The following is a 23,643-nucleotide window of genomic DNA, read 5'->3' as shown; positions in this document are numbered from 1 at the left end:
CACCAATACAGGGAGTCGAGAAAACTCGTGGACAGGTGGATCACGTCCTCTAGACCTCCGGCGGCCTGATACCACTGAGAGGCCAGGGTCCATTGAGCAGATCTCATGTGAAGGCGGGCCATGGGAGTCACATGAACTGTGGAGGCCATGTGGCCCAGCAATCTCAACATCTGCCGAGCTGTGATCTGCTGGGACGCTCGCACCCGCGAGACGAGGGACAACAAGTTGTTGGCTCTCGTCTCTGGGAGATAGGCGCGAGCCGTCCGAGAATCCAGCAGAGCTCCTATGAATTCGAGTCTCTGCGCTGGGAGAAGGTGGGACTTTGGATAATTTATCACAAACCCCAGTAGTTCCAGTAGGCGAATAGTCATCCGCATGGACTGCAGGGCTCCTGCCTCTGATGTGTTCTTTACCAGCCAATCGTCGAGATATGGGAACACGTGCACCCCCAGCCTGCGGAGTGCCGCTGCTACCACAGCTAGGCACTTTGTGAACACCCTGGGCGCAGAGGCGAGCCCAAAGGGTAGCACACAGTACTGGAAGTGGCGTGTGCCCACCTGAAATCGCAGATACTGTCTGTGAGCTGGCAGTATCGGGATGTGTGTGTAGGCATCCTTCAAGTCCAGAGAGCATAGCCAATCGTTTTGCTGAATCATGGGGAGAAGGGTGCCCAGGGAAAGCATCCTGAACTTTTCTTTTTCGAGATATTTGTTCAGGGCCCTTAGGTCTAGGATGGGACGCATCCCCCCTGTTTTCTTTTCCACAAGGAAGTACCTGGAATAGAATCCCAGCCCTTCTTGCCCGGATGGCACGGGCTCGACCGCATTGGCGCTGAGAAGGGCGGAGAGTTCCTCTGCAAGTACCTTCTTGTGTTGGAAGCTGTAAGACTGAGCTCCCGGTGGACAATTTGGAGGTTTTGATGTCAAATTGAGGGTGTATCCCTGCCGGACTATTTGCAGAACCCACTGATCGGAGGTTATGAGAGGCCACCTTTGGTGAAAAGCTTTCAACCTCCCTCCGACTGGCAGGTCGCCCGGCACGGACACTTGGATGTCGGCTATGCTCTGCTGGAGCCAGTCAAAAGCTCGCCCCTTGCTTTTGCTGGGGAGCCGCGGGGCCTTGCTGAGTCGCACGCTGCTGACGAGAGCGAGCGCGCTGGGGCTTAGCCTGGGCCGCAGGCTGTCGGGAAGGAGGATTGTACCTACGCTTGCCAGAAGAGTAGGGAACAGTCTTCCTTCCCCCGAAAAATCGTCTACCTGTAGAGGTAGAGGCTGAAGGCTGCCGGCGGTGCGAATTTGTCGAATGCGGTGTCCCGCTGGTGGAGAGACTCTACCACCTGTTCAACTTTTTCGCCAAAAATATTGTCCGCACGGCAAGGCGATGTCCGCAATCCGCTGCTGGAGTCTATTCTCCAGGTCGGCGGCACGCAGCCATGAGAGCCTGCGCATCACCACACCTTGAGCAGCGGCCCTGGACGCAACATCAAAAGTGTCATAAACTCCTCTGGCCAGGAATTTTCTGCACGCCTTCAGCTGCCTGACCACCTCCTGAAAAGGCTTGGCTTGCTCGCGGGGAAGAGCATCAACCAAGCCCGCCAACTGCCGCACATTGTTCCGCATGTGTATGCTCGTGTAGAGCTGGTAAGACTGAATCTTGGACACGAGCATAGAGGAATGGTAGGCCTTCCTCCCAAAGGAGTCTAAGGTTCTAGCGTCCTTGCCCGGGGGCGCCGAAGCATGTTCCCTAGAACTCTTAGCCTTCTTTAGGGCCAAATCCACAACTCCAGAGTCATGAGGCAACTGAGTGCGCATCAGCTCTGGGTCCCCATGGATCCGGTACTGGGACTCGATCTTCTTGGGAATGTGGGGATTAGTTAAGGGTTTTGTCCAGTTCGCAAGCAATGTCTTTTTTAGGACATGGTGCAAGGGAACAGTGGACGCTTCCTTAGGTGGAGAAGGATAGTCCAGGAGCTCAAACATTTCAGCCCTGGGCTCGTCCTCCACAACCACCGGGAAGGGGATGGCCGTAGACATCTCCCGGACAAAGGAAGCGAAAGACAGGCTCTCAGGAGGAGAAAGCTGCCTTTCAGGAGAGGGAGTGGGATCAGACGGAAGACCCTCAGACTCCTCGTCAGAGAAATATCTGGGGTCTTCCTCTTCCTCCCACGAGGCCTCACCCTCGGTGTCAGACACAAGTTCCCGAACCTGTGTCTGCAACCTCGCCCTGCTCGACTCAGTGGAACCACGTCCACGACGGGGGCGTCGAGAGGAAGACTCCCTCGCCCGCATCGGCGAAGCTCCCTCCGCCGACGTAGTTGGGGAGCCCTCCTGGGAGGTGGCCGCGGTCGGCACCGCACACGGTACCGACGTCGGGGACCTCAACCTGGGCGATGGGCCAGCCGGCGCCACGCTCGACGGTACCGGAGGCGCAAGCACCGCCGGTACCGGAGGGGTAGGGCGCAACAGCTCTCCCAGAATCTCTGGGAGAACGGCCCGGAGGCTCTCGTTCAGAGTGGCTGCAGAAAAAGGCTGAGAGGTCGATGCAGGCGTCGACGTCAGAACCTGTTCCGGGCGAGGAGGCTGTTCCGGGCTGTCCAGAGTGGAGCGCATCGACACCTCTTGAACAGAGGGTGAGCGGTCCTCTCGGTGCCGATGCCTGCTGGGTGCCGAATCCCTCGGCGACCCAGAGCTCTCGGTGCCGACACGGGGAGGAGACCGGTGTCGATGCTTCTTCGATTTCTTCCGAAGTATGTCACCGGAGCTCCCCGGCACCGACGAGGAGGACGTAGAATCCATCCGTCGCTTCCTCGGGGCCGAGACCGAAGAGGGTCGATCTCGGGGGGGCTGTACCGCAGGAGCCCTCAGGGTAGGAGGAGACCCACCCGAGGGCTCACCGCCACCAGCAGGGGAATGGACAGCCCTCACCTGCACTCCACTCGATGCACCACCGTCCGACGACATCAGGAGACGAGGTCCCGGTACCACCGACGTCGATGCAGCTATCCGATGTCTCGGCGCCGATGCAGAGGCCCGATGCCTCGATGCACTTGATGCAAGGGCGGCCGAGGAAGATGGTCTGGACGCTGACGACGTCGTTGCACTCGAAGATCCCGGTGCCGATGCCGACGAAGAGCCCGAGAACAACACGTTCCACTGGGCTAGTCTCGCTACCTGAGTCCGCCTTTGAAGCAGGGAACACAGACTGCAGTTCTGAGGGCAGTGCTCAGCCCCCAGACACTGAAGACACGACGAGTGTCGATCAGTGAGCGAGATAACCCGGGCGCACTGGGTGCACTTCTTGAAGCCGCTGGAAGGCTTCGATGTCATGGGCGGAAAAATCACGCCGGCGAAATCAAAAGCCGAAATGGCGAAAATTGAAGCACCAAAATTTAGAGGGAGAAAAATCTCGACCGAGGCCGAAAGAGGCCTACCCCGACGACGAAAGAAAACTTATCGGGGCAAAAAGCTGGAAGTACGGGGAGGATTGACACGAAACCCGGGGAGGGTTTCCGGAGCACTTCCCGCACTAGAAGAAAGCTTTTCCGAAGAAAAAACACGCTCAAAAAAACTTTGGACGCGCGAGGTCGACTTTCCGGGGCTTGACACGGCGAAAAAACGACCGTACCGAGTGCGGACAAAAGAAGACTGGCCGGCTCGAGCCGGTTTCGGGCGGGAAGACGGCCGCGAATGCGCGGTGCGCGCGGGCGCGCGAGGACTAGCAAAGGACTTTGCTAGTGAAGTTTCCGATTGGAGGGGCTGCCGTGGACGTCACCCATCAGTGAGAACAAGCAGCCTGCTTGTCCTCGGAGAATAATAATTAACCCCAGACAAATCCCTAGGCTCAGTCCCCCCTAATCCCCCGGGAGGGCCACATCAAAAGCCAGGCAAAAGAAATATGCCTTCAACAGGCGCTTAAACCATGGTAAGGACTGTACTTCCCATAAAGATTTTGGGAGAGAATTCCACAAGGAAGGTGCCAAATAAAAAAAGGCCCTCTTCCTGGCGGACATAAGGCGTATCTCTTTCACAGAATATCGGCACTTAAATGGCTATGTGCCAACTCCATTCCTGGAGCACCTATAAAGTAGCCGGTTTCGGCTTAGGCACCAACCACAGATTTTGATTTCACGGACAGCGTGATAAACCATGACATGTTCATACTATAGGAAATCTGACTGTCTATGACTTGAACATTTATTTGAAGGCTTCAAACAAGAAAAAGGAATGGGAAAGGATCTCAGTATGGTACAAAGAAGAAAAGGCTTGGACAACCATTTTTCAAATGAATTTATGCACCAAACATTGAACTTAGGACTGGAGTCTAGATCACTAAATATGAGAATTGTTGAGGCAAGTTTAATGTAGCCCTGTAGTTTCACAATACAGCTATCGTTAGCCACTGTGAGGTAGGTGTTTACAGAGGCATATTTGGGCATGGAGAAGGGGGGAAACTAAATTGGGTCGATATTCAAAGCAATTTAAATAGCCAGAAACGACTTCTGGCCATTTAAATCCAGTGCTTTTTTTGTGCCGGTACGCGACAGTACGGCATACCGGCACCTTTTTCCCGAGGTTCCCCAGCCCTGCTTTCTGTTCCTGCCCGAGTTCCAGCGCCCCAGCCCCAGCTGCCCGGCCCGGCCCGCCCGTTGCTTCCCGACAGCCCCGCATTCCGTTCCACACCGAGCCCCAGCCCCCCCTGCGACGCGTTTCAATCTTTTATTATTTTTTTTACGTGCAGTCGAAACGCCAGCGTCGGTAAGAGGACCAGACTCACCTTCTCCTGCCTTCCCTGCTTCATTCCCTCTCAGTGCCCTGCCTTCCTGTGACATATTTCCTGTTCCCGCGAGGGCAGGACACTGAGGGAACAAAGAAGCAGGGAAGGCAGGAGGAGGCGAGTCTGGTCCTCTTACCAATGCTGGCGTTTCGACTGCATGTAAAAAAATAATAAAAGATTGAAACGCGCCGCGGGGGGGGGGGGGGGGGGGACTGGGTGTGGAACGGAATGCAGGGCTGTCGGGAAGCAAAGGGCGGTGCGGGCAGGTGGGGCTGGGGCGCTGGATCTCGAGGGTTGGGAGAGGGTGTGATGTAGGGGCTGGTCTGGATGAATGGCAGACTGGGGATGGGAGAACAGGGCACATGCTGGGCACTAGGGGTTGAGGAGAGAGAAGGGTCTTTTGCTGGGGCTGGGAGAAGGGGGCTGATTTAGGGAGAAGATGACTTTGGGGCTGGGTGAAAAAGGGACCAAGGACAGACTCTGAGGTTTGGGGCTGATCTGTGGAGAAGGGTCTGATGCTGGGGCTGGGAGAAGGAGGCTGAGGGCTGACACATGGACTGGGGAGAGAGGAGACATGTTGGCAGTGCTTTTTTTGTGCCGGTACGGCGTACGTACCGGCACCTTTTTTCTGGGTCTGGGGGCTCACCTGCCCGCTCCCTGCTGTTTGCACCCGGCCGTGATCCCTGCCTTGTAAAACTTTTCTTTTTTACCGAAGTCGCGAACCGGCAGCCTGAAGACTGAAGAAAGCAAACAGCAGGCAGGCTCGCCTCCTTGCATCGCGTCGCTTCGTTTCCCTGCATTCTCAGCACGTCCTGCCCTCCTCTGATGTCATTTCCTTTCCTCAAGGGCGGGACGCGCTGAGAATGCAGGGAAATGAAGCGACGCGATGCAAGGAGGCGAGCCTGCCTTTCTGTTTGCTTTCTTCAGTCTTCAGGCTGCCGGTTCGCGACTTCGGTAAAAAAAAAAAGTTTTGTAAGGCAGGGAACACAGCCAAGAGCAAACGGAAGGAAGCGGGCAGGGGAGGGTGGGCAAGTGGGGCAATTCACTGGACATGGAAGGGAGGGGAGGCTAGGGGGCAAAAGAGAATCGCTGGACATGGAGGGGAGGGGAGGGAGGAGAATCATTCTGGACATGGATTGGATGGGATGGCAGGGCAGGGGAGAGAGGAGAATGGAGAATTGCTGGGCAGGGGAGAGAGGAGAATGGAGAATTGCTGGACATGGATGGGAGGGGAAGGCTGAGAAGAGAGAATTGCTGGACTTGGATAGGAGAGGAGGGCAGGGGAGAGAGGAGAATCATTCTGGACATGCAGGGCCGGTCCTAGGTTCTCTGGCGCCCCCCTGCAGACTATCAGTTGGCGCCCCCCGCCCCGTCTAGTATCTTCTCTCTCTCATCTCCCTCCCTCTTCTCCCAACCTGCCAGTGGCGTAGCCAGACCTTCTTTCCCTTTCCCAAATTCCCACGTTTCAGGGCAGGCAGGGGACAGGCTGAGGAGGCTTGCACTAATAGTCAACCCCCTACGTGCCATGCGTGCACGTGCAGCTATGCCCGAGCGATCCAACCAACGATGGAGCCGAGCGAGGAGCGAGTCGAGAGCGAGGCTGAGGAGCACGCCCGCCGCCGCGCACAGCCACGTCCTCTGCGTAGGACTAGGATGGATGGAAAACAGCTACAAGTCAACGCACGCGCCTGGCAGAGATCAGCTGAGCCTGCCCTGAGCGGGTGCCCGCGACCGTGACGTGGTAGTAGTAGTAGTAGGCAGGGCTAGGCTGCTGCTCCGCTGCTGCAGTGAGTGAGTATATTGTGCGCTTGCTTGGGTGGCGTGGTGGGCGGGCCAATCGGGATGGAAGCAGGAAGGAACCTCGGAGCTGAGCCAGAGCGTGGTGCCGTCTCTGCAGTCTGTTGTACTGTAGGCTGCTGCTGCTGCTGCAGTGTGCGTGTGCTTGGGTGGGCAGGCCTGGCCCGAAATTGGGTGGGCCTGGGCCCACCCAGGCCCACCGTAGCTATGCCCCTGCACCCTTTTTCAGCCTAGTGCCTTAAAAGGTGAAGAACAAGTTGAAGAACAGCAGGCAGAGGGAGCACTAGAATGTTTACCCAGAAAAAGCAAGCACGTGTATGCCTGCACCAACATTCTTTCCATCCCTATCACCACAGCAGCCACCCAAAAACCTTTCCCCCAGTAAACCCCCATACCTTCAAGCCAGTGCAGGAAAGGCCAGGGCAGGGGCCGCGGAAGCTTAGGGCACTGAGTCAGTCAGGGCCAGGCAGTCAGCTGGGAGCCTCAGTGGGACGGAGGAGCAAGCCGCTTAGGCTACTCTACTCAGTCAACTTTTTCAACTTAGGCCTGGCCGCAGCCGCAAGGCGCATGCAGGGTGCCGCAGGGGGAGGAGGCATCGTTGTGATTCATCGCTTTCGCACGTGACATCAGAGCGGAGCCGCTGGCTGGCCAGGCTGGAAGGACACAAGAAGAGCAGCGCCGCGGAGGTGTAAAGCATGTGCCAGCGGCTAGCGACAGCGTTACGGGAAGTGCCGAAGCAGGAAGGCACTGGGGTATGAGTCCGAGGACCGAAAGCGCCGTCGAACAGCTGGGTGGGGCACGGGAGGGAGGCGCATGCAGCGCCCTTGAAGGCCAGGCGCCCCCCTGCGGTGCTTACCCCGCTTACCGGGATTGACCGGCCCTGTGGACATGGACTGGATGGGATGGCAGGGCAGGGGAGAGAGGAGAATGGAGAATTGCTGGGCAGGGGAGAGAGTAGAATGGAGAATTGCTGGGCAGAGGAGAGAGGAGAATGGAGAATTGCTGGACATGGATGGAAGGGGAAGGCAGGGAAGAGAGAATTGCTGGATAGGAGAGGAGGGGAGGGCAGGGGAGAGAGGAGACATGCTGGACATGAATGGAGGGGAGAGCAGAGCAGGAGATAGAGGAGAATTGCTGGACATGGATGGATGGAGGGGTTGGCGGGGAGAGAGGAGAAATGCTGGACATGGAAGAAGAAAGGAGGAAAGTAAAGAAATAAATGGAAAGGAAGCTCTGGAAATGGAGTTAAGAGAACATATAGAGAGCAGCAGAATCAGACACTTGGACCAGTATGAATAGAAAACAGTCACCAGACAACAAAGGTAGAAAACAATCATTTTATTTTCATTTTAGTGTTTGGAATTTGTCCAGTTTGAGAATGTACTTCTGCTGTCTTATTTTGCACTGGGTATACTGGAGCTGTAACATCTTACAGAAATGATTTATAATGAAAAAAAATCATAAGTTATTGTTTTTCTCCTATACTAGTATATTTTCAATGATGTCTGTTTATATGCGGCATGGCTGGTATAAGGGGTGTGGCTAATGTGGGTGTGGCTATCATAGGGGTGGAGCCATATATGGTGAACCCGCCCATAATGAGTACCGGCACCTTTTGTTCTACAAAAAATGCCCTGTTTAAATCGTTTGTCTGAGGCTAACCAAGCATATTCAATGACAATTAACCAGATAGTGCCACTGAAAATGCCTGGTTTTGTCATAAAAGGCTGGTGATTGCAAACACTGTATGTTCTACCTAGTGAGAGAAAATTATTTAATATCTGCTAATGGAGGGGTAGGCAATCTGTAGCCCAACATTGAATTTTATCACCCCCCCAAGACCATGGAAGTATACACAGAAAACATCATTAACCAGAGTTTTGGTGATTTTAGCTAATATATTTTACAAATATTTTCAGAATAGCCACTCTACAAGTTTGTTTTCATCTTTGGTGGTTAAGTTTTTGCTTATTTATTTATTTATTTATCTATCAGAGAAGTACCTCTAGAGAAGGTCTATAGAGCTCTGTGCATTTCTCGTTCTGATATTATATCATGTTGTGGCCCTCTAGGGGTAGTACTGATATTCATGCAGCCCTCTGTGTATAAAGGTTGCCCACCCCTGTACTAATGCTATACTTACAACCCCCTACTTTCTTTGGCAGTTCAGGGGTACATTCTGTCACAAGATTGTTTGAAATTTGATGGCAGTTTTGTGGTACATTTGCATAAACAATTAGTTTTCATGATTTGATTAATTTATACTTTGTGGTATATTGACATCATTTCCATAGTTTAAACAATGCATATTTCGTTTTACATTAAAAATAGTTTTCAGTCTTGTATGTTGACCATAATATGCTGTTAATGATTGTTATTCTTTGGAAATGGGAAAAGGGAAGCACAGGTTTAATAATTGAAAAACAAATTTAAAAATTTTTGGATCATTGTAGACTATAGTATTTGTTAACAGCAGTGTACCTCATTGTGATGTTGTTTTGTTTGCTATGTATTCAATAAAAATTGTTGGAAAGTAAAAATAGTTTTCAGAACTTTTTTGTCTGGATAAATTATCATCCTTTTGGGAGGAGGAGTTTGATGGAAAAAGGAAAGGGGATTTCAAAGACCAGAGAAGAGAGCATCAGAGAGGAAAGATGGATTGGGAATAGGGGAGGAAGAGGTGAAAGAGACAAACAGGGGAAGTAAGAGGGAGGATTGGGGGTTGGAAAGGAGAGATAAGGAAGAAGAAGATGGAAAGGAAGGAGGATGTATGATTTTCATAGAGAGAATAGAGTGACCCAGGCCACTAAAAGGGCAATTCTATAACTGGGCACCTGCATTATGCACCCTTTGCATACTTAAAGAAGACTAGCACATTCGCAGGTAAGTGTGCACACATGTAAATTGCTAGCAGCGTGCCTAAACTCTACATGAATACGATTAAGTGGCGCAGTACATACATGCAAGGGGGTGTACACATAGGCAGGACTTCCACTTAGAAACATGATGGCAGAAAAAAGGTCATATGACCCATCCAGTCTGCCCATCCTCTGTAACCCCTAATTCTTCCTGTTCCTAAGCGATCCCACATGATTATCCCATGCCTTTTTAAATTCTGGAACAGTCCTCGACTCCACCACCTCCACCGGGAGGCCATTCCACGCTTCCACCATCCTTTCTGTGAAATAATACTTCCTAGGTTACTCCTAAGCCTATTCCCTCTTAACTTTGTCATATGCCCCCTCATTCCAGAGCTCTCCTTCATTTGGAAAAGGCTCTCTTCCTGTACATCACTTAAGCACATACCTTACAGAATACTGTATGTTACACACATTCCTGCCAAATTTAGGCACTCATACGTACACCAGCTGAATGGCTGGTGTAACTATGGGTGCCTACATGCTAGTTGCATCGATACTGAGTTACGCTAGTATTCTATAATGGAATTTGGGTGCCCAGATACTGTTATAGAATGTGTTCTCACCACACATTTTTGGGACGCCTAAATGGAGGTCACTAGTTATAAAATTGCACCCTAAATTCCCTACAACTTATTGCATTACATCCTCAGAGATTAATTTAGTATCTAAAAGCATAGAAAAATGAAGGCAGAGAAAGACCATCCTGCTTATTTTCGAAGGAGAAGGGCGCCCATCTTCTGACACAAATCGGGAGATGGGCATCCTTCTCCTAAGGTCGCCCAAATCGGCATAATCGAAAACCAATTTTGGGCGTCCTAAACTGCTTTCTGTCGCGGGGATGACCAAAGTTCAAGGGGGCATGTCGGCAGTGTACCGAATGTGGGACGGGGGCGTGGTTAACAGATGGGCGTCCTCGGCCTATAATGGAAAAAAGAAGGGCGTCCCTGACGAGCATTTGGCCGACTTTACTTGGTCCCATTTTTTTCACAACCAAGCATCAAAAAGGTGCCTGAACTGACCAGATGACCACCGGAGGGAATCAGGGATGACCTCCCCTGACTTCCCCAGTGGTCACTAACCACCTCCCACCCCGAAAAAAAAAACTTCAAAAACTTTTGTCTTTTTTTTTTTTAAGAGTATGTCCTTCGCTATGCCTCAGTCCCTGCAACAGCAGTTGAGGATGTCCAAAATGTGGATGTTTCTGTGAGAAGGACATCTATGCCTTTGCTATGCCTCCAACACCCTCTTTATTTATTTGGATCACAAGTAGCAGCAGTGGGATTTGAACCAGCCACCTCTAGATTGCAAGACCAGTACTCTAACCACTAGGCCACTCCTTCACTGCATGCCCTAATACCAAATTGTATTTGTTTCCATATTGGACTTGGCGATGGAAATGTGGGATACAGATGTAACAAATAAATAAATAAAGGGCACAAAAATCACCGTTCTTTCTAGGACCTCGTGGTCCAGCATTTCTCCCATACTCTGCCCCCCTACCTGCAGTCCAGCATTCCCCCTTTCTCTCAAACACCCTTCCCGTAGTCTATCCTTAAACTTGTCTTTACTCCTAGAGGTCAGCAGCAGCAGCAGTGATTCACATACACTACAAGTAGCCAGCCCTGAGCCTTCCCTCTGCTTTATCCCACAACCTAAGAAGCAACTTCTTGTTTCTTGTGGGGCTGTATGCATCAGAAGGCAGTCTCTGGTATCAGCTGCAGGCACCATGTGTGAATCACTTCCACTGCTGGCAACCTCTAGGAGTAAAGACAAGTTTGAAGGCAGATGGAAGGGTGCGGGGACTTGATAAAGGGGGAGATACCAGATTATGGGTGGGGGAGAAGGGGTAGCGGAAGGAAAGCTGGATCAGGGTGCCACAGTCTCCTGAGTCAACTCAACAGAGCTGAATGAATCTTCCACTTGCATTTCACATGAACCTAAAGATAAGAAAGTCTTCTATTTCATTTAAACAGCACTCTGGAAACAAAATGAAAGGGAAGGTACCAGGGAGGCTTTACACATGTTTGCTTTGAGAATTAGTACAAAAATCTAACTTTCTCTCTCTCTCTCTACAACTCACACTGAAATCTATAAATGGGATTCTTCTTATTACCTCTCTGCTTGAACAATAATTTGAATGCTCTTTTCCCAGGATATGTCCCCTAATGTCTGGAAGATGATCTGGAAAATTGCCTGAAACAGAGAGAAAAAGAAAGAGATCAAATGTGATTACAGTTGCAGGACAAGAATTCTCTTACACAAGACCTCCAGCAGACAAATGTAGACGAACAAAATTTTATTGACCAATCACCCACACTTAAAAGTCCAGATACCGGGCCGTGTTTCGGCGGAAAACTGCCTGCCTCAGGCGTTAAAGTACTCTGTCAGTTGCAGTATGAAGTGGAGAGATGGTGCTGAAACAGCATACAAATCCAACAACAAAAACGGACCCTCAACTTGGTATAGAGTAAAACCAGCTTCTGGCGCCAAATGTTAGACTACAAAACATGGAAAAGTGTGAACAAATATGTGGGATACACTCATATGTACTCTTAAACCATTTCTTAAATCATCAGCACTGTCTTTGTGTATGTATGTTGTAATGTTCTGGATAGCACACTATTGTGCTTATATCAGCTGAACGCTAAGGGAAGTTCAGAGTAGAGAGTTGCACAGAGACAGAAATTTCACCCATCCCTGCTCATCCCCATTGGAATCTAACCGATACCCACCCATACCAGCTAAGATCCATTCCATCCCCACAATTAATCTCCTCCATCCCTACTTACACCTGCAGGAGTCTATGCTATTATTTACTTGCTCGCAGCCCTCTGTTTCCTCCCAACTCCAACAGCCTCCCATAGTTTTTTTGGATGGTATTCACTATCCAACCAACTACACTCCAGTTGGAATCCCACAGCAACTTCTTCCATCCTTGCGGGAATCCCAATGGTAGTGGAATTAGAAAAGGTTCAAAGAAGAGTGGCCACAATGATAAAGAGGATGAAACGCCTCTCGTATGAAGAAGGGCTAAAGAGGTTAAAGCTCTTCAGCTTGGAAACGAGACGGATGAGAGCAGATACGATTGAGGTCAACAAAATCCTGAGTGGTGCAGAACAAGTAGAAGTAAATTGATTTTTTACTTGTTTCAAAAGTACAAAACTAGGGGGACACTCAAGGAAGGTACATACAAATACTTTTAAAATAAATAGGAGGAAATATTTTTTCACTCAATGAATAATTAAGCTCTTGAACTCTTTGCCAGAGGATGTGATAGCAGCAGTTAGTGTATCTGGGTTTAAAAAAGGTTTGGACAAATTCCTGGAGGAAAAGCCCATAGTCTGCTATTGAGACAGACATGGGAAGCAATTGCTGAACCTGGGATTTGTAGTATGGAGTGCTGCCACGATTTGGGTTTCTGCCAGGTACTTGTGACCTGGCTTGGCAAATGTTTGGAAAACAGGATACCTGGGCTAGACGGACCATTGGTCTGACCCAGTATGGCTACTCTTATGTAATTTATTCCATCCCCAGGGGAATCCCCTAGCAACTTCTTCTGCAGAATTCCCTCAGGCCCCATTCCCATGCAGCTCTCTAGTTCAGAGAACGCAGGAGCTCTGAAAGAAGGTGATCTCTTAGGAATGCTGGGAGATATAATACCTGAGAGTCCTGATTTAACAGGAAGTGAGCTCAGAGAACAAAGCAGGCTAAGGGCTCAGGTACGGGCAACTGAATGTCTGGGATCAATTAGGGAGGTTACTAGTGAGCTCCAGAAAGGCCAAACTGCCTTGCACAGAAAGAAAGAGAGAGAGAGAGAGCAGGAAGAGGCAGTTCTTGCTGCAAAGTTGATAGGATCGCTCACGACGAGAGACCAGAAATATGGAATGAAGGAAGGCTTAATTCTCACACCCTTGAAAGGAGGTAGGCCTTGCTGTAAAGAATACTCAGGGCCAATGTTAAGGGGTGGCTACCAGAGCAATTACCCTGGACTTTCATGCCACAGGGGGCCCCAAGCCTCCCTCAGACTGAAGGAAGGGTAGACTTAAGGTGGTCTTTGGGGAACCCTCCCCAGTTTGTACCCTGGGCTCCTGCATGTCTGACACCAGCCCTGAGAATACTATTGTGTTTGTGAGGGACTCACCTAAAAGGAGGTTCCCATTTCCTTGCGCTTACAAAGATCTGAGTAGTAACCTTTATCAAGATCTGGAGTGTTTGGTTGGAGCAAAATCCAGAGACAGGGACAATGCTGCCTGTCTTGGAACTCTAGCAGAGTGATCATACAGCTAAAGGTAAGATCTGATGTGGATTTCTTTAAACCGGGCCAGTGACACTGACAGAAAGTTGCTGGACTAACTTAGTCCCTACCAGCAGTCATAGAGTTAACTTTCATAGACTGTTTTGAACTGTGGGTTTGTGATACAACTGGAGTGTTGTCATTGAAGTAGGAAGTTGCGGAAAGCAAAGAAGAGACTGGAGGTGGTGGAACTGGGTTGCAGCAATCAGGATTTAGCCCCTGATTCACAGGAGTTCCAGCAAGCAGAAGGCTTTCCAAACCAGAAAGCAGAGCTGAACTGCTACTGACATAAAACCAAAAGAGAAAAGTAGTTGCCTGTTTTGCAGCAAAAGGCTCCTCTGGCTTAGGTGCTGGGACTACTGAACCAAGCTCCTGCAAAAAGGACAGGTTTATTCTGACCCCTAAATCCCTTACTTCTCAAATTGACTGGCTTAGGTGAGAAACTACCTGATATTTTGTCCTAAGGCTTGTTGCTTAATCAATTTAATTAGTACTGGGAAACCTCTCTTTCTGTCTTTCTTGCTTTCTTTCTGTTCCTGCCAAGCTCTGATAAAGGGGAGGGGCATTTTTACATAGCTGAAACTGCTAGAATTATTGGCAATATCTAGATTTATTTAAAAGGAAAGGTATTAATATCTAGGGTAGTTTTAAAAGTTTAATAAACTGTAAGGTCCTTGATCAGACACTACCATTTGGGTCCATTAAGCTAGAGAATTCCCTTGATAGCAGCACTTAGCTGACACTTTGGGACTTATAATCCCACCCACCCCAGGGTTTTCCACACATTTATAGACAAACCAAACCTCATTAACTTTACTCCTCAGTCATACACAGGCAGTCTTGCAGGCTGATACTCCAACATAGTACACCTGTTCATACCCATTTCAACCAATCAGGATGACTTTTATTCTCTGCAATAATTGTGCTGCTTTAGTTTCAAGGCAAATCATCTGGAAACTTAAAGCTTGTCCTATCTGTCTTCAGCTATCTACTTTAAAACAAGAGCTCTATAAAGTAATGCAAGAATTAGATACAATTAAAGCAACTTATAGGACTGTGCAGAATCATAACTTCTCACCACTGCCTCAGAGAATAAAACCACAAAGGAACAGATGGCTCACAGTAGGCTCAGGCAGAATTCGTCATGTGACACAGAAGCATCCGCCCACACAAGTGTTGCCACTACAAAATTCTTTTGCTCCACTACAGCACTGTGATGTTCCTGAAACTAAAATTGAAGCAGAAAAAAAAAGAAAAAGCAAGGAAGAGGGAACAAAAAGAGGAGAAGGTACCCAAAGAGAAAAGACACTCACAAATCACTAAACCCAAAACACATACTAGGAAATGTAGTTGGAAAGCAATGACCACAAATGCTCACAGTCTAAGCAATAAAATTCATGACCTTCAAGCCCTGATGTTGGAGACTGACTTGGACATAGTTGCAGTCACAGAGACATGGCTCCATGGTTCCCATGAATGGGATGTAAACATACCAGGCTATAATCTTTTTAGGAAGGATAGAGAGGGACGTAAAGGTGGAGGAGTAGCTCTGTATGTGAGAGATGATATCGCAGCAACTGAAATGACAGGGAAGTGGGGAAAGGAAGAAGCAATATGGATCACCTTAAAAAGAGAGGATAGAACCTTGGTCCACGTGGGTGTTGTCTACAGACCCCCGACACAATTGGAGGAACTGGATAAAGATCTGATCGCTGATATTCAGAAGTTGGGGAAGAAAAGAGAGGTTCTGTTGTTGGGAGATTTTAATCTGCCGGATGTAGATTGGAAGGTTCCTTCTGCAAAATCGGAAAGAAGTAGAGAGATTGTGGATGCTTTCCAAAGTGCTCTGCTCAGACAAATGGTGACGGAACCCACGAGGGAGGGAGCGACGCTGGATCTGGTGCTCACAAATGGGGATAGTGTGTCAAATGTCCGAGTGGCTGCGCACCTGGGAAGCAGTGACCATCAAACGGTTTGTTTTGATATAACAGCTCATGTGGTTAGCAGCCACTCTAAACTCAAAGTCCTGGACTTCAAGCAAACTCACTTTAACAAAATGGGGGAATACCTGAGGAAGGAGCTGATGGGCTGCAAGAACGCACAACACGTGGAAGGACAGTGGTCCAAGCTGAAAGAAGTAATAAACAGGGCCACAGACCTTTATGTAAGGAGGGTAAATAAAAGCAAGAGAAAAAGGAAACCGATATGGTTTTCAAAGCAAGTGGCTGAGAAAATAAAGGCTAAAGAGTTAGCATTCCAGAAATACAAAAAATCTCAAGTAGAGGAACACGGGGAGGAATACCGGATGAAACTGAAAGAAGCCAAGAGAGAGGTACGTCTGGCGAAGGCGCAAGCGGAAGAACAAATGGCTAGAAATGTACGGAGGGGAGACAAAAACTTCTTCAGGTATATTAGTGAAAGGAGAAAGACTAAAAGATACAGCAAAACGCTATGTAGAAAATGATGAAGAAAAAGCCAATTTGCTAAATAGATACTTTTGTTCTGTTTTTACTGAAGAAAATCCTGGGGAAGGACCGAGAGGGACTGGCAAAAGTACACCTGAAAACGAAGTGGATAGAGCACCGTTCACGGAAGAGAGTGTATATGAACAACTTGGAAAGCTAAAGGTGGACAAAGCCATGGGGCCGGACGGGATCCACCCCAGAATACTGAGGGAACTCAGAGAGGTTCTGGCGGGTCCTCTTAAAGATTTGTTTAATAAATCCTTGGAGACAGGAGAGGTTCCGAGGGATTGGAGAATGGCGGAGGTGGTCCCTCTTCACAAAAGTGGTGATAGGGAAGAAGCTGGAAACTACAGGCCGGTAAGCCTCACTTCGGTTATTGGAAAAGTAATGGAAGCCATGCTGAAGGAAAGGTTAGTGAATTTCCTGGAAGCCAATAAGTTGCAAGATCCGAGACAACATGGTTTCACCAAAGGGAAGTCGTGCCAAACGAATCTCATTGAATTCTTTGACTGGGTGACGGGAGAATTAAATCAAGGACGTGCTATGGACGTCATCTACTTAGATTTCAGCAAGGCTTTTGACACGGTTCCCCACAGGAGGCTCTTGAATAAACTAGAAGGGCTGAAGATAGGACCCAAAGTGGTGAACTGGATTAGGAACTGGTTGACGGGCAGACGCCAGAGGGTGGTAGTGAATGGAGTTCGCTCGGAGGAGGGAAAGGTGAGTAGTGGAGTGCCTCAGGGATCGGTGCTGGGGCCCATTCTGTTCAATATATTTGTGAGTGACATTGCCGAAGGGTTACAAGGTAAAGTTTGCCTTTCTGCGGATGACACCAAGATTTGCAACAGAGTGGACACCCCGGAGGGAGTGGAAAACATGAAAAAAGATCTGAAGAAGCTGGAAAAATGGTCTAACGTTTGGCAATTAAAATTCAATGCGAAGAAATGCAAAGTGATGCACTTAGGGAGTAGAAATCCAAGGGAGGCGTATGTGTTAGGTGGGGAGAGCCTGATAGACACGGACGGGGAGAGGGATCTTGGGGTGATAGTATCTGAGGACCTGAAGGCGATGAAACAGTGCGACAAGGCGGTGGCTGTAGCAAGAAGGTTGCTAGGCTGTATAGAGAGAGGTGTGACCAGCAGAAAAAAGGAGGTTTTAATGCCCCTGTATAAGACGTTGGTGAGGCCCCACCTAGAGTATTGTGTTCAGTTTTGGAGGCCGTACCTTGCGAAGGATGTTAAAAAAATGGAAGCGGTACAAAGAAAAGCTACGAGGATGGTATGGGAGTTGCGTTCCAAGACGTATGAAGAGAGACTTGCTGACCTGAACATGTATACTCTGGAGGAAAGGAGGAACAGGGGTGATATGATACAGACGTTCAAATATTTGAAAGGTATTAATCCGCAAACTAATCTTTTCCAGAGATGGGAAGGCGGTAGAACGAGAGGACATGAAATGAGATTGAAGGGGGGCAGACTCAGGAAAGATGTCAGGAAGTATTTCTTCACGGAGAGGGTGGTGAACGCTTGGAATGCCCTCCCGCGGGAGGTGGTGGAGATGAAAACGGTAACAGAATTCAAGCATGCGTGGGACAGGCATAAAGGAATCCTGTGCAGAAGGAATGGATCCACAGAAGCTTAGCTGAAATTGGGTGGCGGGGGGTAAGAGGGGTTGGTGGTTGAGAGGCTAGGATTGGGGAGGGCAGACTTATACGGGGTCTGTGCCGGAGCCGGTGATGGGAGGCGGGACTGGTGGTTGGGAGGCGGGAAATACTGCTGCACAGACTTATACGGTCTGTGCCCTGAAAAAGACAGGTACAAATCAAGGTAAGGTATACACATATGAGTTTATCGTGGGCAGACTAGATGGACCGTGCAGGTCTTTTTCTGCCGTCATCTACTATGTTACTATGTTACTCTGGTTACTGCATCGAGCCCTAGACTGCATGAAGGCCAGAGCAGACCAGGGCTGCTGAGAGACTGGGCCAGGCCCGGGGCAAGGCCGCGCTCCCCCTGAGGTTGTCGTCGCCACCCCCTCCACCCGCCCCCATCCGTCCACCACTGGGCCGGCCCCCCTGAATTAAAATCATAGCGCCTCACTTCGACCTCGCTCCATGTGAAAGAAGTGCAGCAGCGGTAGTCTGCAGATCGTCTCCCTTCGGGCCCCTCCAAGTGTTCCGCCCTCGCTCACGTTACATCAGACAAGGGCGGGGGACAGGGAGGGAAGGCCCGAAGGGAGGCGATCTGCAGACTGCCGCTGCTGCGCTTCTTTCACATGGAGCGAGGTCGAGGTGAGGCGCTATGATTTGAATTCAGGGGGTCCCGGACCGGTGGTGGACGGAGGGGAACGGGTGGAGGCAGTGGTGTGCTGGTAAATGTTTAACAACTCCCCCGTCCACCTCTGCGCCCCCCCCCCCCCAAATTGCAGAGTTGGCTATAGCCGGGGAGAGAGCCTAGTGGGGGCAATGCATTACTCCAGGAAAAAAAAAATTAAATGATCCAGGTTCCAATCTAATTCATGTTTAATGTGGGATAAAATGCCATAAATAAGTAAATAAACATAAACTTTTAATGTTGAGCACCTGATTCTCAAAGTGGACATATTCCAAACACTATAATGAAAATAAAATGATTTTTTCTACCTTTGTTGTCTGGTGACTTTGTTTTTCTGATCATGCTGGCCCAGTAGCCGATTCTGCTGCTATCTGTCCTCTTAACTCCGTTTCCAGGGTTTCCTTTCCATTTATTTCTTTACTTTCCGCATTTCTTCTTAATTTCTTGCCCTACATCCGTAAGTAAAAGCTGGGTCCTCTGCAGACTTGACTGTCCAGTGGATCCAGCTTCTGCCTATTTTCTTCATCCATGTACAGTTTTTCTCCTCTCTTCTTTTCCCTCATTTCATCTCCTTCCTCACTCTTCCCTCCCCTCCATCCATCCATGTCCAGCAACCCTCCTCTCCCCCTCCCCTCCCCTCCATCCACCCATGTCCAGCAACCCTCCTCTTCCCTCCCCCCTCCTCTCCATCCACCCATGTACAGCAACCCTCCCCTCCCCCTCGTCGACTGAGAGCCTGATCAAGTCCGCATACCAGGGACGTCTGGGCCAATCCGGACCCACCAGGATTATCCGGCCCGGATGCTTTGCCACCCGGTCTAGCACCCTGCCCAACATGGGCCAGGGCGGGAACACATAGAGAAGCTCTTGTGTCGGCCACTGTTGGAGAAGAGCATCTACTCCCAGGGATCGAGGGTCCCGTCCTCTGCTGAAAAAGCGCGGCACTTGGCAATTGGCCGATGACGCCATCACATCTAGGCTCGGCTGGCCCCAGCGCTTCGTGATATCCAAGAACGCCTGAGCAGATAGCTGCCACTCTCCGGGCTCCAAGGTATGGCGACTGAGAAAGTCCGCCTTGACATTCATGACTCCGGCAATGTGGGCCGCTGACAGCTGTTCCAGGTTCGCTTCCGCCCACTGGCATAGATTCATGGCCTCCTTGGCTAGAGGGGCGCTCTTGGTACCTCCCTGGCGGTTGACATAGGCCACAGCCGTGGCATTGTCCAACAGGACCCGTACAGGCTTCAACGCCAGTACCGGGATGAACTCCAAAAGCGCCAACCGAATGGCTCTGAGTTCCAGGAGGTTGATAGACCACTTTGCCTCTGCAGGAGACCAGAGCCCCTGCGCTGTCCTTCCCAAGCAGTGGGCTCCCCAGCACGACAAAGAGGCGTCCGTCGTGACGACAGTCCACTCCGGGGTCACCAGAGGCATTCCTGCAGACAACTTGTCTGTCTGCGTCCACCAGCTCAGCGCCTTGCGCACTGCTGGGTCCAAGGGAAGGCGCACAGCATAATCCTCCGACATCGGAGTCCAGCGCTGCAACAGAGAGTGTTGTAGTGGTCTCATATGAGCCCTGGCCCAGGGCACTACTTCCATCGTGGCCGTCATAGAGCCCAACAGCTGCACATAGTCCCAAGCCCGAAGAGGAGAGGCTACTAGGAACTGGTCCACCTGAGCCTGAAGCTTGACAATCCGATTGTCTGGCAGGAACACTCTGCCCACTTGGGTGTCGAATCGAACTCCCAGATACTCCAGGGACTGAGTTGGGCGCAGCTGGCTTTTCTCCCAGTTGATGATCCATCCCAGGGAGCTCAAAAGAGCAACTACCCGGTCCACAGCTTTGCCGCACTCTGCATAAGAGGGGGCTCGGATCAACCAGTCGTCCAGATAAGGATGGACTTGTACTCCTTCCTTCCTCAGGAAGGCCGCGATGACCACCATTACTTTGGAGAAGGTCCGCGGAGCCGTAGCCAACCCGAACGGGAGGGCTCTGAACTGGAAGTGTCGGCCCAGGACTGCAAAACGCAGAAAGCGTTGATGAGGAGGCCAGATGGGAATATGCAAGTACGCTTCCTTGATGTCCAAGGATGCCAGGTACTCCCCTGCCTTCACTGCCGCTATAACAGAGCGGAGAGTCTCCATGCGAAAGTGCCGAACTTTCAAGGCCCGATTGACCCCTTTGAGGTCGAGGATAGGCCGTACAGAATCTCCTTTCTTTGGTACCACAAAGTAAATGGAGTAACGCCCCTTGCCAAGCTGATTTTCTGGCACCGGAACGACCGCACCCAGGCGGATCAGATTGTCCAAGGTCTGCTGCACTGCCACAGCTTTGACCGGAGACTTGCAGGGAGAGAGTACAAACCTGTCTCTTAAGGGTCGGCAGAACTCTAGCTTGTAGCCGTCTCTGATGACTTCCAGCACCCAAGCGTCTGAAGTTATTGTGGTCCACTCGCCCAGAAACGAGGACAGTCGTCCTCCAATCTGCACTGGGGCGTGGACCAAGGTCCCGTCATTGGGTACGAGACCCTGGGGGAGGACCGGAGGGAGCACCTCCGGGACGGCGGTCTCTGCGAAAGGAATGCTGCTTGGGGGAGAAGTTCCTCTTGAAGGAAGAGGGGGCAGAGGAGCCCGATCTGCCCGGGCGGTACCGACGGGCTTCCTGAAACCGTCCTCTGGAGGTACCGGGGCGAGTACTAGCCCGAGCCCTGACCTCTGGTAACTTCTTGCCCTTAGACGTGCCGAGATCGGTCACGATTTTGTCCAGCTCGATCCCCAAAGAGCAGCTTGCCTTTAAAAGGCAATCTAGCCAGGCGGGATTTAGAGGCGTGGTCAGCAGACCAATGTTTCAGCCAAAGCCACCGCCGCGCAGAGATTGTCTGAGCCATGCCTTTAGCTGAGGCCCTCAAGACATCATACAGCAAGTCTGCCAAATAGGCTAAGCCCGATTCCAGGGCCGGCCAATCAGCCCTCAAGGAATGATCCGAGGGGGAAGCCCGCTGCACCATAGTCAGGCACGCCCTGGCCACATAGGAGCCGCAAACTGAGGCCTGCAAACTTAAAGCAGCCGCCTCAAAGGACGACCTTAAGGCCGCCTCCAATCTTCTGTCTTGGGCGTCCTTTAGGGCCGTGCCACCTTCCACCGGCAACGCCGTTTTCTTAGTCACCGCAGTGATTAAAGAATCCACGGTAGGCCACAGATAGGCCTCACGTTCACTTTCAGGCAAAGGATAGAGGCGGGACATAGCCCTAGCCACTTTAAGGCTCGCTTCCGGGACATCCCATTCAGCCGAAATTAAGGTGTGCATGGCATCATGCACGTGGAAGGTTCTAGGCGGGCGCTTCGTCCCCAGCATAATGGCAGAGCCAACAGGGGCTGAGGGAGAGACGTCCTCCGGAGAGGAAATCTTCAAAATGCCCATGGCCTGCACTAACAGGTTGGGCAAATCCTCTGAGCTAAAGAGTCGCGCTGCAGAGGGGTCATCTGCTCCATCCGAGCGGGGATCCGTCTTCTCCAAGGAATCCGCAAAGGACCATTGGGAGAACTCAGATACGCTGCCCTCATCTACATCGGAGGAGACAAAGTCCTCCAAGGCCTGGGAATCAACCCGAGGGCGTTTACCTCCGGGGGCCTCAACCTCTTTACCAGACGAGGGAGCAGGGGCAGCATTTTGCATAAGGAAGGCCTGATGCAGCAGCAAAACAAACTCGGGGGAGAAACCCCCCAGACTGTGCACTTCCGCAGCCTGGGCTACAGCCCTAGACGCACCCTCAACCGGCGCTCGCAAGAGCAGGGGAGAGACATGCTGCGCATCCAAGATGGCGTCCGGCGCGACACTCCGCGAAGGAGCCTCGCGGGAAGAACGGTGCTTAACTTTAGCCGCTTTTGTGCCGTCGCCCAAATTAAGGGCGTTCATGGCATTAATGTCTCCCACCTCAAGGGCGGCCCAAGAAGAAGCCGTCCGAGCTGCGTGGCCGGCCAAGATGGCGGAGGCGAGCAGCGGGGGATGGGCGTTTATGGCGGGAAAAACCGCCACACCGGAGGAAGGACCGGGACACTCATCGGTCACGAAACTGTCACCCAACAAGGGCGAATCAGACTTTAAGACCCCCGCATCCCCTCTAGAAGCGCCCAAGCGATCAGGGGAGCGACTCTTTGCGCCCTCGCCCTCCGACGCCATCGGCCACGTGGAGATCAATCGGGGAACCCCCTGCCCACTATAAAAAGGTAAAAATTACCTGCTTTCCGCTCCGAGCTGTAACGACCTGGTGTCCCAGTGAGTAGCTGCAAGAAACGTTTAAATAAACGTCGAAATAAACGCCTTTAAGGACGTTCAAAATTTTTTTTTTTTTTTTTTTTTTTTAACGGAGCCAGCGGGAGGGGGGAGAAAAGGAGGGACCTGGCGCCACCAGGTTTGCACTTGCTCAAGAAGAGCCCTCAACCCCAGGCACTCAACAAAACCTAAAAATTAGGCTTGGAGGCCTAGCCAGAGCTGCTGCTGTGTGTGACCACCACCTGCTGAGATAGAGAACATACTGAGGCAAATAGGGAGGCAAAAGTTTGCTCTCTATCTCCACCTGCTGGTAGATGGACACAACCACCAGTCTATGGATTGATCAGCATGATGATATGGAATAGGGTCTTTTGAGAGGAGTGCAAAGGACGCCTCGGGGTGTATACCTGTCAGGTCTCTCAGGGAAATGTGAGCCCTTGGGCCGCTGTCACGGAGGTGGCAGCAGCAGGCAAAACCACCCAACAGGAGACAGGCAACCCTAAGATGGGATGAAGTAGACAGGACTGGAGTGGCTAGGCTGGAGCTGAAGAGGAAAGCAACAAGGAATCCAGGAACAATGTCCTACAGCAGGGTTCAGGCTTGAGAAGCAGGATACAGGATACTCAATACAGGCTTCTTCCACAGGATTCAGGAAACTGGCACAGCTTGACTGGATCTGGGTTCACCCAAACACTAGGCAGGCAGGGTGTCCATGGAAGCTTAGCTTGGCAGGAAAGAGGACACAGGAGCTACATATAAGCTAAGCTCAAGGGAATGGGAATGACA

General features: G+C 50.8%; 1 protein-coding gene across 1 annotated transcript in view; it reads right to left on the bottom strand.

The window, feature by feature from the left end:
* The window catches only part of LOC115474732 (integrin alpha-X-like), a 258,012-nt gene that overhangs the window by 39,114 nt on the left and 195,255 nt on the right, over positions 1-23,643 (bottom strand). The window contains exon 22 of the mRNA XM_030210360.1: positions 11,605-11,684. Within this exon, the coding sequence (XP_030066220.1) occupies positions 11,605-11,684 (80 nt within the window). The remainder of the gene's footprint in view (positions 1-11,604; positions 11,685-23,643) is intronic.

This window comes from Microcaecilia unicolor, chromosome 7 (assembly GCF_901765095.1).
Source record: "Microcaecilia unicolor chromosome 7, aMicUni1.1, whole genome shotgun sequence".
NCBI classification, from domain to species: Eukaryota; Metazoa; Chordata; class Amphibia; order Gymnophiona; family Siphonopidae; genus Microcaecilia; species Microcaecilia unicolor.
This window is presented reverse-complemented; position numbering and strand designations above follow the sequence as displayed.